The sequence below is a fragment of the Opisthorchis viverrini genome (assembly GCF_000715545.1).
Source record: "Opisthorchis viverrini unplaced genomic scaffold opera_v5_316, whole genome shotgun sequence".
In the NCBI taxonomy this organism is placed as follows: domain Eukaryota; kingdom Metazoa; phylum Platyhelminthes; class Trematoda; order Opisthorchiida; family Opisthorchiidae; genus Opisthorchis; species Opisthorchis viverrini.
The window spans coordinates 227,850-241,617 of record NW_008751971.1 but is presented as its reverse complement, the minus strand read 5'-3'; the positions used below and the strand labels follow the sequence as shown (position 1 = coordinate 241,617).

The 13,768-nt window shown below is 42.3% G+C and overlaps 1 protein-coding gene across 1 annotated transcript in view; it reads left to right on the top strand.

The window, feature by feature from the left end:
* Positions 1-13,768, top strand: part of T265_09882 (hypothetical protein) — a gene marked incomplete at both ends in the record, with an annotated part of 88,144 nt that overhangs the window by 11,960 nt on the left and 62,416 nt on the right. Inside the window, one exon of the mRNA XM_009176089.1 lies at positions 11,947-12,997. Coding sequence (XP_009174353.1) covers positions 11,947-12,997 — 1,051 coding nt within the window. The remainder of the gene's footprint in view (positions 1-11,946; positions 12,998-13,768) is intronic.

The window sequence follows — 13,768 nt, the reverse complement described above, 5'->3', positions numbered from 1 at the left end:
GTCGTAGAGATAAACAACAACCCAGCCGCTAATGAGCACATTTCATCATCCATTAGGGGACGTCTAGCCCTGTTAATGTGTTGAAATATTGGTAGCTCGGGTGAGTTTGTTGGTTATTGATCTGTTCGCCGAGCTTGGCAATTGGCTTGCAAACGTTTTGTTATCATACGAGGAGACATCATCAGTGCGCAGTTGGGTGGGTACTTCTTCCTTGCCTGCGTGCGTCGATGTGGCATTCGAAGGCCGTTCTGTTATCTCCGTGATTGATTGGCTACTTGAGGTGTAACGAATTTAGTGAATCCATTGGTCCGTTTGTGATCATTGTTTAGTTGTGGTCTGCGTTCGCGTTGATCCTTTAGTGAATCCATTGGTCCGTTTGTGATCATTGTTTAGTTGTGGTCTGCGTTCCCTTGCGTTGATCCCAACGCCATCTCTTTTTAGTAGCCTGTTCTCTCTGGCCTTGATTCGCATTGCGTTAAACCACTAGATCATTTCAAAAACACTCCGAAGACTAAGATGTTACAGGTGCAAGTATGGGAGAGTAGAATGTCTCACCTATAAAAATAACTTTGCCACAACACACTTTAAAACATTTTAGCAGCTATTGGAGTGCACTAGCATCATTTTCGAGATAATTTTTTGACGGCTGATCATACTTCAAACGCATTATTCATCATGTATAAAAAAGTGAACCGCAGTGAATCAGTTGCGAATTTCTTCGGCATTAAACAATGCATAAACGAGTTGAAGAAGATATTGAAAATAAGCTTACTTGTCTTGGACCAGACTGAGTAAAGTCTTGGAGAATAGGGTTATTTTTCTGAAAAAAACCCTACGACAGCCCACCACCCGTTTCAGGTAGACGCGTTCCCCAAATTTCCATCAATTTTATGTTCTACTTACACAATCAGTTGAAGAATACCATGAATGAGGAGCTCAGCTGGGATTCAGTCAAGTGTCCCGTTAAAACGAAATTAGCGTGAAACTGAGTGTATTCACAATATTTTTACTGATACAAGCGAAATATTTCTTTGGCACCCATACGACTGTCAGTAATTAACACAAATTATGTTCTCTACCACCAACTTAGAAATGGACCTATTATCTTCAGGAGCCACAGTATTTGGAAAGCAATCATCCATTTGATTAACAACTTTCTTTAGCCCACAATAACGGGTGAGATGGAAGTGATACAGTCACCGATTGCATCCTTGGGTTTAAAGGATATTCAAATGAATCTATATTTATTTAACTATAGCTGGAGTACTTTGGAAATAAAGATACCTCATACGGGCGTGGAACATCGGATCGGCCAAATACATAAATTTCAGAATTCCCTACCAGAAAATATATGAGGAACATCAGGGCTGTTCATCATTGTTCGTCTGAACGTCGCTCTGGAGACATGAACAAGTGATTTCAAATCTTGAATACACTGTTCATAAGGTTGCTGAGAATTGCTGGACAGACCAGGACCGATTTCACCCTTAATGTGGCACATCAAGTAGGCGAACTCCTCGAGTTTTCGTCAACCTTATATTCTAATCGAATCCAATACGCAATAACTATATTCACTTGCCCACTGATTCCTTTTTCACGGAAAACACATCTGAATACCCACTGAACCTCTCGTTTGTGACATTCTTCAACTAAATGCACTGCACACAGACCGAGTCATGTTTCAAGTGATACGACACTCGAGATATCAGAGTACATTTCCTTGAAGGCAACTGCTCATTTACTTGAAGGATAACTACAAACAAGAAGTTCAGTTGAGTTTGCAGTTGAGACCAAACAGCTGTGCAAGTGAGTCTATTGTTGAGACTAGAGATAGTGAAAAGGACTAGACCACACCACAGAACTGCAGACCAAAGGGCCATACACCGTGGAAGCCACATCAATCAAGTAAGGGTGTCCGTTAGAATCGTTCTGTGCCTTTAGCTCTGCGTTTATTGAATGTAAACGGCGAAGCTCTACTGGTTACCGGGCTTGAATAGTTCTGTTCAAAGCGGTGGGCAACTATCCGCTGCGAGAACTTGCTTAAAAACCACGAAACATGTTACGATCGTGTGCAATTGACGGTTGAGTTCCCTACAACCCCAAAAATCACCTTTCACGAAAAAATTGTCTCCAAAAATCCAGGATTATCTGTTCTCTATGGTGTATCATTTCTCCGCTAACAATACCTATAGTTCGGAGACGCGATTCTGATCTTGCACTGTAGTACAACATCTTTTCATACAATACTACTTTCAGAGTAATTTTCCCACTGAAAACTTTGGACGCTGTGGTCACTGTTCTCCAACAGCTCTCAAGGTCTCTGAGGTATTTACAATATAGCAGTTATCCGCCTGGTGACTGACAGAAAGACTGTAGAGAGAATTAGACACCGACGTGTCTGTCACTACAATCACTTCTCATATACTCACCCCCGTTTGAACTGCCTTGCCCCCGTCCTCGTGCGATTACCTCATTGAGTCCAAACCAAGCGGCACAACCACTGGACGCGAGTTTCACTCTTATTAGAGCTCATCAGTAATTTATCTCTGTGGCCTTAATGGGGTTCGGATTTCCGATATCTGACATGCGGGGCCAGTGCGTTCCAATTAATCTACCAGCAAACGGAAGGTTTGACTTCATTCAGTCTGAAAGCTTGCATTTAAGGAAGCGTTGAAACTGGGCTTGCTTTCGCAGAAAGTATAAATCGGTAAACGCTGAAGTCTCCTCACGCACTGGGCATAAAAATCACTCCAAGAAGTTGTTTTAGGTCAAATCTTTGAGACCAGTTCCCGCAGGGGCAGGGAATTCAAATCCACGACATCGATGCATAGAAAGGTACTTTGACTTCCCGAAAGGGACCGACTACACTTCAAAAATACTTTCTTCGGAAAGAACTGCTGTGGGAAAGAACTTTAGAAGTTATTATCACCAGTGATTGAACACATTTGCAGGAGACAAATCAAGACTCTGCCACATCAGGACAATCCTCTAGATACACCAAGCGCAGTGGAAACCACAATACTTGAACAAACACTTCACTACGATAGATCCTAGAGATACACCATACTTCTTTCAGATAACCAGATCAAATCTGGCCTATTTCGCGGTACTTGGCACAGTACAGCAATGTGGACTTTAGGTAAAACCAACGATAGTGGGTGGCAACGACCTACCCATTCGGTGAGGTCTGGTTTAGCTTAGTCAAGAAGTTCTGGGGTGCATGAAAAGCCACGAAGAACACAGTAGGCTTTGTAACGCGGATGTACACTGATAATTTCACTTGCTTCTGTGAACGCATTCACAAATTTTATATATTTGCTCACAACTCACCGCGTGAATTTTGAACAGTAGTCCAAAGAAGCGTTTTTTCCCTTCTAAGATCTCCAGAATGCTGAATAAACATTCTGTCTAGTCAGTCTGCTCCAAAATAACGTGTTTACTGTCAGAAGTCATGAACTGATCATGTCCAAAATATATATTTCAGTATTTTACTCTCAATAAGCACCACTAGAACACCTCAATGACAGAGTTCAATAGTGAATAGCTCATGATGTCGTTTTTCGTTAGAGAAGGCCAAGTCTTCCCGAGAAGATTTCATCTCAAAGGAGGGCTAAAAGTTTATTGCGTGAAATGATTTATTCTTTGTAGATATAACTTTGCCTACTATCATGGCATCATGTTTAAAATGTGGGCCAGTTTGGGCGCAGATTATATAGCCCGCTTTTGCATGCCTCCACCGATAACCCCTTGATCTGAAATTTTAAAAAAAGTGGACAAGTAAGAGAGATAGTAGTCTCTTGATTGATTCTAACGGGGAAATCTAGGTCCCAAAGCTTACCGTGATGTACTGTGTTGCCAGCGCAGAAATTCGGAAAATATTAATTAGTTGGAGTTTTTTTGGATCCGTTGACCACCGAAGCATGGAGCTTCGATATGCATGCACGCACTTTTGTGACCCGTTCGTGGACCGAAGGATGACAGTATCAAGGGAGGAAAACACAAATATACGTATCGGCTGCTGGCGTGAGGACTTCGACCTTCAAAACGAAGTAGGAAAAAGAAGGAGTGGACCAAACTATTCATAGTTCAAAGGCGTAAACCCAATGGTTTGTTCAGACATGATAGTTCAGCTGGGTTTAGGATGTCCTGTTTCGGAATTCAAACCTCAGTATGGCTAAGGCTGATGAGATTTAATAAGATCAAAACCCAGGTCCATTGCTTGCTCAATTTGGTGTAAACTCACCAGAATAACCGCATCGAGGGACAAAGGGTACTACTTAAACAAGGAGAAATGTAAATGGGAAGGGCGATATCTCTATGAGATTACTGTGTCGTAAGTGTACACAGCGCGACGGACCATTTGGTTTGAGCAGTACTTTAATAAGGCTACCGTTCGGCTTGTTATTCTGGATGCCCTTTTATCGGTAATACATGGAATGTATGGGTCATCTGCTGAGCTGCCGCCGGATTGTTTTCTGGCCTTCGCCAGCTAGCCATATGACGAAAATTTTGTCTTCCAGCTGGGCAATCGTCGCCATATGACTAAATCCAAAAGTACACGAAAACAAATGAAAATTTAGAGGTACTAAATTGTTACAAAACATGTTATACAAGCGATGGTTGAAAACCGTGGTTTTTGCGGAACTTCGAAATGGTTAGTTAAATTAAGTATAGTATGAAAAAAATACATGCCTGAAAGAATTAGTAGACATAACTCATGTTTACAGAAGGGCATACGTGCCAGTTTGGTCAAAGTGCGGTTTGCCAAAGTTCATTGGGACTGTCGGTTTTCCTTCTCTTTTCTGCGCTACTTCCGCTTAAGTCAACCGGGTATATTATAGTATGTAACGCACAAAATCCCTAAAAAGTCAAATTTTGTACTTGAATACTTTAATATGCGTTGCATAAACAAGGCGCACAACAGTAACGTAATCTTAGAATAACAGGGCAGTGCGTTTGATAATACCTTTGGCGAAACTGCGCTCAACGTACTGGCTGTCCGAATTCCATGTACCAGGAAGCCAGTTCTCGCCGTACAGTTGACTGTCCACTATCTCATTACGCATCCCGCTCTTATGTGGACCAGTCGGACAACAAACTTACGAAAGCGTCAACTTTCCTACTTGTTCGTGATACGCAACTGGCTGTAGGTGATATTCAAGTGCACTGATGTTTTAAGTCCCCATCCAGTGATTTTGTGAGCTTTCCAACAGAATCCCGGGCTTACAAACCCTCGAGACTGGTCTCTTCTGATTGGGGGTGAGATGGCCCAAGTGGTCAGAGAGCGAATTCACTGATCGCAAGGTCCGTGGTTCGAACCCGACCTCTGCCTCTCGAATTTCCCTGTCTAGGCTTGGGTAACTTGGCAATATCCCATCCCCCGTGCAAGCTTCGGGTGGCATGGAAGTTGGGCGCTGAAAGGTACTACAGCTGAACGATATTTTTTCTTCAAGATTTTCAAAGAACTGGCCTTTATGACACTAGCATTTTTGCTAGAACCTCGTGCTAGTCAGGTGATGGGAGTTCGTTACAGCAATTGCATTGAAAACGTATGAAACCGTTGAGCGGTATCCATGTTCTATGAAACTAGATTTACTCCCATGATATCTTGACACCGGAGTCTTTGAAAATTACTCTTATAAGGCGCAGTTCCAAGTTTGTATCAATCAAACCATCTTGATAGTGCTTTGCACCCACATAAATGATAGTGGGAGACTTTATGTCACAGTTTGTCCAATTTGGGTTCAAGTGGAACATAAGGTTGAACGAAACTCAGGGAATGCGTTCAACTGGTTAGTCTTAAAAATGGCGAAATTGATCGTGGACTGGTGGAGAGATTTCAGCAACCTGATGAGTAGTGTGCTGCATTTAGATAGTAGGCTTTTGTGTCAAGCAAGTCCGAAATTTGGTCATAACTGCGGTGACAAAGTGCATCAATTCTTATGCTAAAGTGTCTTCAAGTGGATAACAGGTGCAAAATTCGGATGAGGCTAGTATGCTTATTCGTGTTCCGCACACTGTATGCACAAGCGTGCATTATTGAACGAACTCATAGGCTCACCAAAGTCTCGCAGTGGTTTCGACTATCACCGGATACTCACATGCCCAACCATATGTCTAGCAAATCCGAACGAACCATTCGATTACCTGTCTCTTGTTTTAGTACCTTCCCGGAATATCTGGCTTCTAAATGGTATATGCAAGAATATGGAATGAGTTTGAAACAGCTTGGGGAGACCAGGTATTGTCCCAAGACATTTTTTTCCTGCACGGATTCTCGAACACGTGGTTTGGCTGAGAAAATGCATCGAAGAATCAAGCTTTTCAAAGACAACTTGATTTACGACTCCCGAACACCATGAAAATTGCCCCAGAACGGTGTATTTTGATTATTTTCGGAACAGTCGTTGCAAATCACTGTTTTTCCCAAAACACTGCCCTCGCGGTATGCTAAGGGACGTAAAATTGGCCGCGAATTCAAAAAATTTTCCATATCAGTTAGTCAGAGCTAAAATAGTTTTTCAACTTTTATCTAGCTTCATGGCAGTAAAGGATGACGGTCAAGTATTCCTTACCAGGAGAGAAAATAGGCCTTTTTTCTCACGATGTTTACAGGCTTGCCTCCAGATTCTTAGAATTTCCGGTGGAAAAGTAGAAATGGGAGAAGCATAACCCAGAACCCCGTAGAAACTGACCGGGACCCGACTTATCGGTCCATCATGCACTCTGCCTCTAATATGCTATCCACTTCATAAATATATGCGCCATTGGTTAATCAGCAGATTACTAAACAAGGCAGAATTTTTCACCTCTTTGGCCAATCCACAAACTAGTTTAAATCAGTTAATTGATGGTGACTTAAATTCAAGCAGCCGACTTACTGCACTTCAGGGTTTCTTTTGAGAAACTTTGGTTTTAACGGGAGATTCATCAGGAACCCAGCTGAATCCCTTGTTTATAGTGTCGAAAAGTTTTCAGACACCTTATGGGTAGTGTATTGCGCCTATAAGAGGTGTCTTGATCATGTCATTAAACATCTTACATATCAATCAACGCCTGCAAGTGAGAACTAAATACAACGTTCATTCCGACAACTCTTTGAAATTGACACGCAAATTCGTCTCATATCTACACGTCAGTGAAGCAATACACACAAAATCCGCGCACATCTGTGTGCGAGGCAGGTCCAAGAAACCGAATATTGGAAGTCGAGGAGCAGCAATCAAGAGCTGCTTTCTACGACCTGTCATGTGATTAATAAATCGTAATTTATATGACAAATACAAACATTGCAATATACAGCATCCGCAAAGAATGAAACTAGAGGCCGAATTCCAATGTGTCACGCGAGTCAGGCCATTGTTAGAAGCACACTTGGTTGGGGGACTGACAGTGGGCCAGCACAAGTTCAAATTTTCACGAAATGTTTTTGAATGCATGGATTCTCACAGACTGAGATCAGTTGATAGGCATCCTATATACCATGCAGAATATTCTATTATGTGAGCAGTTCCGGTTAGATACAAAATGATGATGCCTATGATATGGATCCACGTTTTTCAACGTTCCAGCAAGTCGCTGCGGTCTTTGCCCAATGCGTCAGACGAACGCTTCGTTGTAGGAGAAAAGCAGGATACTTGACACGATCAATATGAACGATTATATGCCAGACTTGTGGTGATGGTCTGCAATTTGTCTTTCAGCCACTTGTTGATTCTGAGGGGAGGACTGATACTCGAACAAGATTGAGACACCATTAATCTACGCTCTATGCGATTCTTTAGCATTCTAGAAATGAGCTCAACGATTGTTTTCTCCTACGTCAATGATGAACCTGGACTCTTTCTTGGATATTAGGTGCAATGTCCGCCTTCTCTTTACAAATTATGTCGTTCTGAGTGAATACTCGCCTCGAAAGCTCTAGTTCTCGTTGTACACACTTGTCTGGAAAGGTCTCCGTTGCTCTTTCAGGGTGACGTCTATTGTCGACGATTTATTTTCAGTCACGAGCTCTTTTAGCTCATGAACTGAGCACTCTATGTGTGTCTACTTGACACGCTTTGCTTAACCGTTTCTACATAACTTTCGTCTATGTAGGTGTTCATGGAGAAGCTTGCATTTTTTGAGTTGATCTGAAAATCATTCAGGTCCACACAATTAGTTTTAATATAAATATATATAGACGGTAAAAAACTAACCAAACAGCGGCTGGTTAAAGTGTATTGCCGTCTAATTTACTCATAACAAATGCGCCAGAATAGAACCTCTTAGGTAATCTGTCCTTTGATAAATTTCGATGTTAAATCAGATATGAACGTTTCGCGTGTACGGCGACAAGAGCTGACTAGGCTTTGAGGTCATCATACCAACACCTCTGCCACCACATTTAAAGAAAGCACAAAGAAAATCTAGTATTCCCTTCGATGGCACATTCTCAACTAGTCAGTTAACGCCGATTTAGAGAACATTCATGTTACACGGATCAAAGTGCTTAAATTGGATGAAAAAGTGAAGGATATCCTTGAGTTTGTAGACTGACAGCTCATATCTAATAGCCACTTCGCCAGCACAGGAGAGAGCGAATACTAACCTTCGCATTCAAAAGCAGTTTGTGGAAACTTTAAACTTTTACTAGCCTACAATCATTCTCTCACCCCAATGTGCTTCGATAATGACCTACCTTTTCTGACGCATTGAACTTCTACCTCCAGTTACCTTCATTGTGGACGTTCCATTGCACCAAGTTTCTATTCGTCATATAAACTACGATTTACTAATCACATGAGCAATGGCCTAAAGAGAGCCTTGTTCATCCAGTATGATCTGTGCGAATTTCTAGTAGTTAAAACAACCTTATTTTTCACGTTCACATCACTCTCGTTTGAACAGACGTACTCCAATTATTCTGGTGTGCCCAGACCAGAGGAGAAAGCAGTGAACTGACTCGATTATCGCTCTGATTAGAGTTTATCAGCAGTGACGTGAACCGGGATCCTACAAGTTCCGCAATCACCTGCAATTAATCCCATCAGTGTTGTAAACTTTCACCGACGGTTGTATGTTCGCAAAAATAAGGACAAACCTATTCCTCCCACACCTGTTTTGAGAGCAACAGTTTAAATGAACATCCTTTGCCAGTCCCACTCGTCATGACGCAATACGGCCTCAGTTTCTGACAAACTGTATCGCGGGTGGTTCACCCTCCTACTGCGTTTTAACCTTTTGAATTTTGCCGCTCCTTTCAAATATTTTAATTTACTGATCATATGGTTTGGTTTATTTTTGAATCCGTGATTTGTAGGACAAATATGGTAAACCTGCGCACCAATTTAACCTTTTGAATTTTGCCGCTCCTTTCAAATGTTTTAATTTACTGATCTTGTGGCTTGGTTTATTTTTGAATCTGGAATTTGTAGGAAAATATGGTAAACCTGCGCACCAATTTGGCGACACCAAGAATTTTCTGTATTGCTCATTTGACTAACGTTCAGGGCTGTTCGAAACAGAAGTTATTCAGCTGGCATTTACGGACGTCTGATCAACTCGAACAATGCATATAGTACCAATCACCTCTGAAATCTTGCATTTCGCGTCACATTATCTGATTTCGATTAGCTGCTTCAGTAGGGGATCCTTCATCTAATAGACCCACGGGATTGTTGTGATAGTTTTCTTTTTGAATCTATTGTTACAACTTGAAAATTAACTGGAAGACTCAGAGTTATCCATAATTCCACGTCGAGTGTCTGGTTACAATCTGCGGGCTAATCAGACTAGTCGTGTTTGAAAATCTGATGACGTTATTTCACAAAGTAAGAGGCAACCAGACCATGAGCTGACATTTTAAGCAACGTGCAAGGTACGGCAGTTGCTCCTGCGGGTTCCCTACCCCACTAAAAATAAGTCACTCTGCTCACGTGCAATCCGGTAGGTCTGGGAAATAAGGCGCTTCTCTCCAAAAGACTGTCTGGCACTTTCCGTTCAGAGCCTCATTCTATCAAAAACCAGGATGGGAAGTTTTGTCACCGAGCTTCAGTACTTTCCGTATGATGGGTAAAATTGTTCCCACGGTGGCTGGATGGTACACGAACGGTACAACTATATTTCTTTAGGAAGATCATCCCACAAAAGAGGTCACTCTTAGTTATCCCTCTGAAGTTCCTTTCAAGATTAATATGTAATACAATCAATACCAGGTTGGTCCGTCTCTAAAGCTGACGCCATCAAATAGGAGAAACTAGAGACGTATGGGCCATTTAGAGTAGTGTGTTTTCTGAGCAAAGACAAATGAGACGATCACTTGGCTTGTTAACTGGGTCGAAATTCTTGGTCCTTATTAATTTGAGGACCACTTACTGGACTAGCAAAGGCGCATCCTTATCTGAGAATGCCTTCGTACCAACGGGATGACTTGTTAGAGGCAGTACCAGTGAAACAGTCTCCAGGTCCCCCTACTTTTCCATTTTAAAATAATCCTCTATTGAAAGACACAGAGGCAGTACCAGTGAAACAGTCTCCAGGTCCCCCTACTTTTCCATTTTAAAATAATCCTCTATGTGAAAGACACTTTAAAGGGACAAATCGGCACGCAGTTTTGCAATTTATGCGTTTGGTTCAGGTAACCCCTCCACTAAATGATCAAGAAGCATGTCAGGTCTGCGATACAGCATGTAGTCGGGAGACAGTGTGGCAAAACGTCTCACCTGAAGACCATGATATCATTTTACTTGCTATTTAATGTGAAATCGGTCGAGGTCCATGATCCCGAAACAAGTTAAGGCAAGACAAGTGAAGACGTGATGGAGTTGGGTCCACCATTTCAAGCACATTCCAACCACATCTTACGGGAAGTAGGATGGAATCGCTTTGGATTCACCAAGTGGATTTCTCTTAGCTGGCACCATGAGTGCAACTAAACAGTTCTATCTCGGTCCGACTCAGTTATCTTTGGCTTTATCGGTGAAAGCAGATGATCTGAAGGTACTAACTTCAAGATGGTCGCAGACAGTTGCCTCCAACAATTCAGCAGCGCAGATCCAACTGTCTGAAGATTTGCTGCAGAATAAAAGTCTGCAAACGGCTTTCTTTTTCGAAGTGCGGCACTTCAAAAGAAAACTAATGGCACTTTACGATGAAAAATCTACAAAGGTCGACAGGGACTGGCCATGAACCAGCTCCAACAGATTGGGTGATATCTCATATGAAGGATGTCTAGCGAATAGAGCTCAAGAGGTCTCCTCATCTGATATTCTGTTTATCTGTAACGAATATAACTACAAAAAATTCTTTGGAACAGGACTGTTATCCCTTGAGCATTGTTACGAACGATTCGCAACATAAGAAACCATACAAATGAAGAAAAACAGTTCACCATGAACAACACTTCAAGAGGTACACTGGTTCGGATTACATTGCAAGTCGGATAAAACAGAAGAATCCCCAATACTGCTGAGCCAAATCCTTTGTTTCACAATTCATCAATGTCCGCTATGAATTTCAAAATGACCTGTCTATCCTCGAATTATCCGTGGAATCCCGCTTATTTGTTTAGAAATGGTCAACAAAATATATCGGTTGCATGACAATAATAAAAAAGCTACAGTGCAAGCCCAAACAATGTGACAAATACAATCCTGACTCAGTCAGTTAGTATCATCAGTCGGGTTCCAAACAACTGATTGATGAAAGTTTGACTTTTGACGCTAAATGCGGCCAAATCGATTACTATGATACTACTGAGTCGCACTTTGCGCGCGCAAAAACGCTTCTCTCCATCGCTCGATTGAACAAGCTATCAAGAGACTAACCAAGAGCAAACGCTACTCTTATTAACCGAGCGCTATTCACTGTGTGTATTCGTGTGTGTATCCAATACCCCACGCTTCTACGGACTCCCGAATGTACGCAAGCAGACTACACCACTAAGGCCAATTGTGTCACTCCCAGACACACCAACCTACAGCCTTGCAAAGAAACTATGGAGAAAGATCAAGTATCTCATCAATAAATCGCAACACTCAATCAAAAACGCACAACAGTTCTTGGATAAACTAAAGAATGTGACAATAGAAGAGGACGAAACAATGGTCTCATTTGATGTCAGCTCACTGTTCACATCAGTGGACCTTCACTCGGCAAAGACAACAGTCGCTGAACTACTGGACAGTCATGGACCTCCCAGTGGACCTCTAAGGAAGGAAGACATATGTGAATTGCTCAGCCTCTGTTTGACCACGTACTTCGAATTCAACGGTGAATACTACGAACAATTGAAAGGAGCACCAATGGGTTCCCCAATTTCAGGGTTCATCGCCGAGATCGCAATGCAAAAACTGGAGAGGACCGTGTTGCCGGACATCAACCCGAAGCTTTGGGTACGTTATGTAGACGACACTTTTGTCATCATCAAGAAGAGAGAACTACAACGAGCAATCCAATTGATAAACAGTGTCTCCGATGACATCAAGTTCACGATGGAAGAAGAAAACAACAACAAACTGGCGGTTTTAGATGTCCTCGTCACAAGGTTGCCGAACGGACAAATGCAAACGGAAGTCTACAGAAAAGCTACGCACACGGATCAAATTCTGAGCTACCACAGCAACCACCCAAACTGCCACAAAGAGAGCTGCATCCGGACACTATTCAAGCGAATTGAAACACACTGCAACACAGTAGAATCTAAAGTAAAAGAAGAGAAACGCCTATACAGAATCTTTCAAAGGAACGGTTACCCAAGGAATTTCGTCTGGAGATCTCTGAGAAAATGCAATTCAACCAACGCGACAACCAGAAACACAAGCAAAACAATCACATTACCATATATCAAAAACATTTCGGAGATGACCGCCAGGATATTACAACAGCATGCCATAAAAGTGGCCCACAGACCGACTGACACGCTGCGAAGAGTACTATCAAAACCAAAGGGGACACTCAATGCGATGGAAAAGACAAATGTAATCTACAAAATTCAATGCAAAAATTGTGAAAAACAGTACGTGGGAAAAACAGGGAGGAAACTCAACCAGAATCACCGAGCACAAACTCGCCACCAGGAGACATGACCAACTCTCTCTGATCTCTGCACACGAAGATGGGGAAGGACACCATCTCGATTGGAATAACGTCAGAATACTGGGCCAGGCAAGAACAAAGAAAGAACGCGAGTTTATGGAGGCGTGGTACTCCACTGATGGAGCAATGAACAGGCTCGTTGAGACTGATCCTGCCTACCAGCCTCTGAGGAGAAATCAATAGAACAACAAACTACTAAAAATAGGAGGCACGCCACAAACCAACAGAGAAGCCGACCACGACGCAATACTGATCAAGAACGGACCAATCAGGATCCAGGTTACAGCGCATAGGCCGCTGTTTGTGGACTATATAAACGGAGGCACGAAGAGAGGAACTACCTAACCATCAGTGCACTGAAGGTGTTTCCTCGAACAGTGACGAAACGTTTGCAAATCAATTGCCAAGCTCGGCGAACAGATCAACAGCCACCTGATCAATTACCAACCAATACACCCGAGCTACCAATATTCCAACACATTACCATTCACTGCTTTAGCTATTTGTCTCTGAATTTCTGTTATAGCTTGGGTTTGTCCATTCATTCGTCAATGCGAAAAACCGTTGATGCATCCAAGAAAATGAGTTCCCTACACTCATTGACTTTAAAATTGGGAAACTAAGATGTGCTAGTGGGCGGCTGTCCGTAAAAACTGCATGGCGCTATAGCGAGGGCAGTGTAGTATCACAC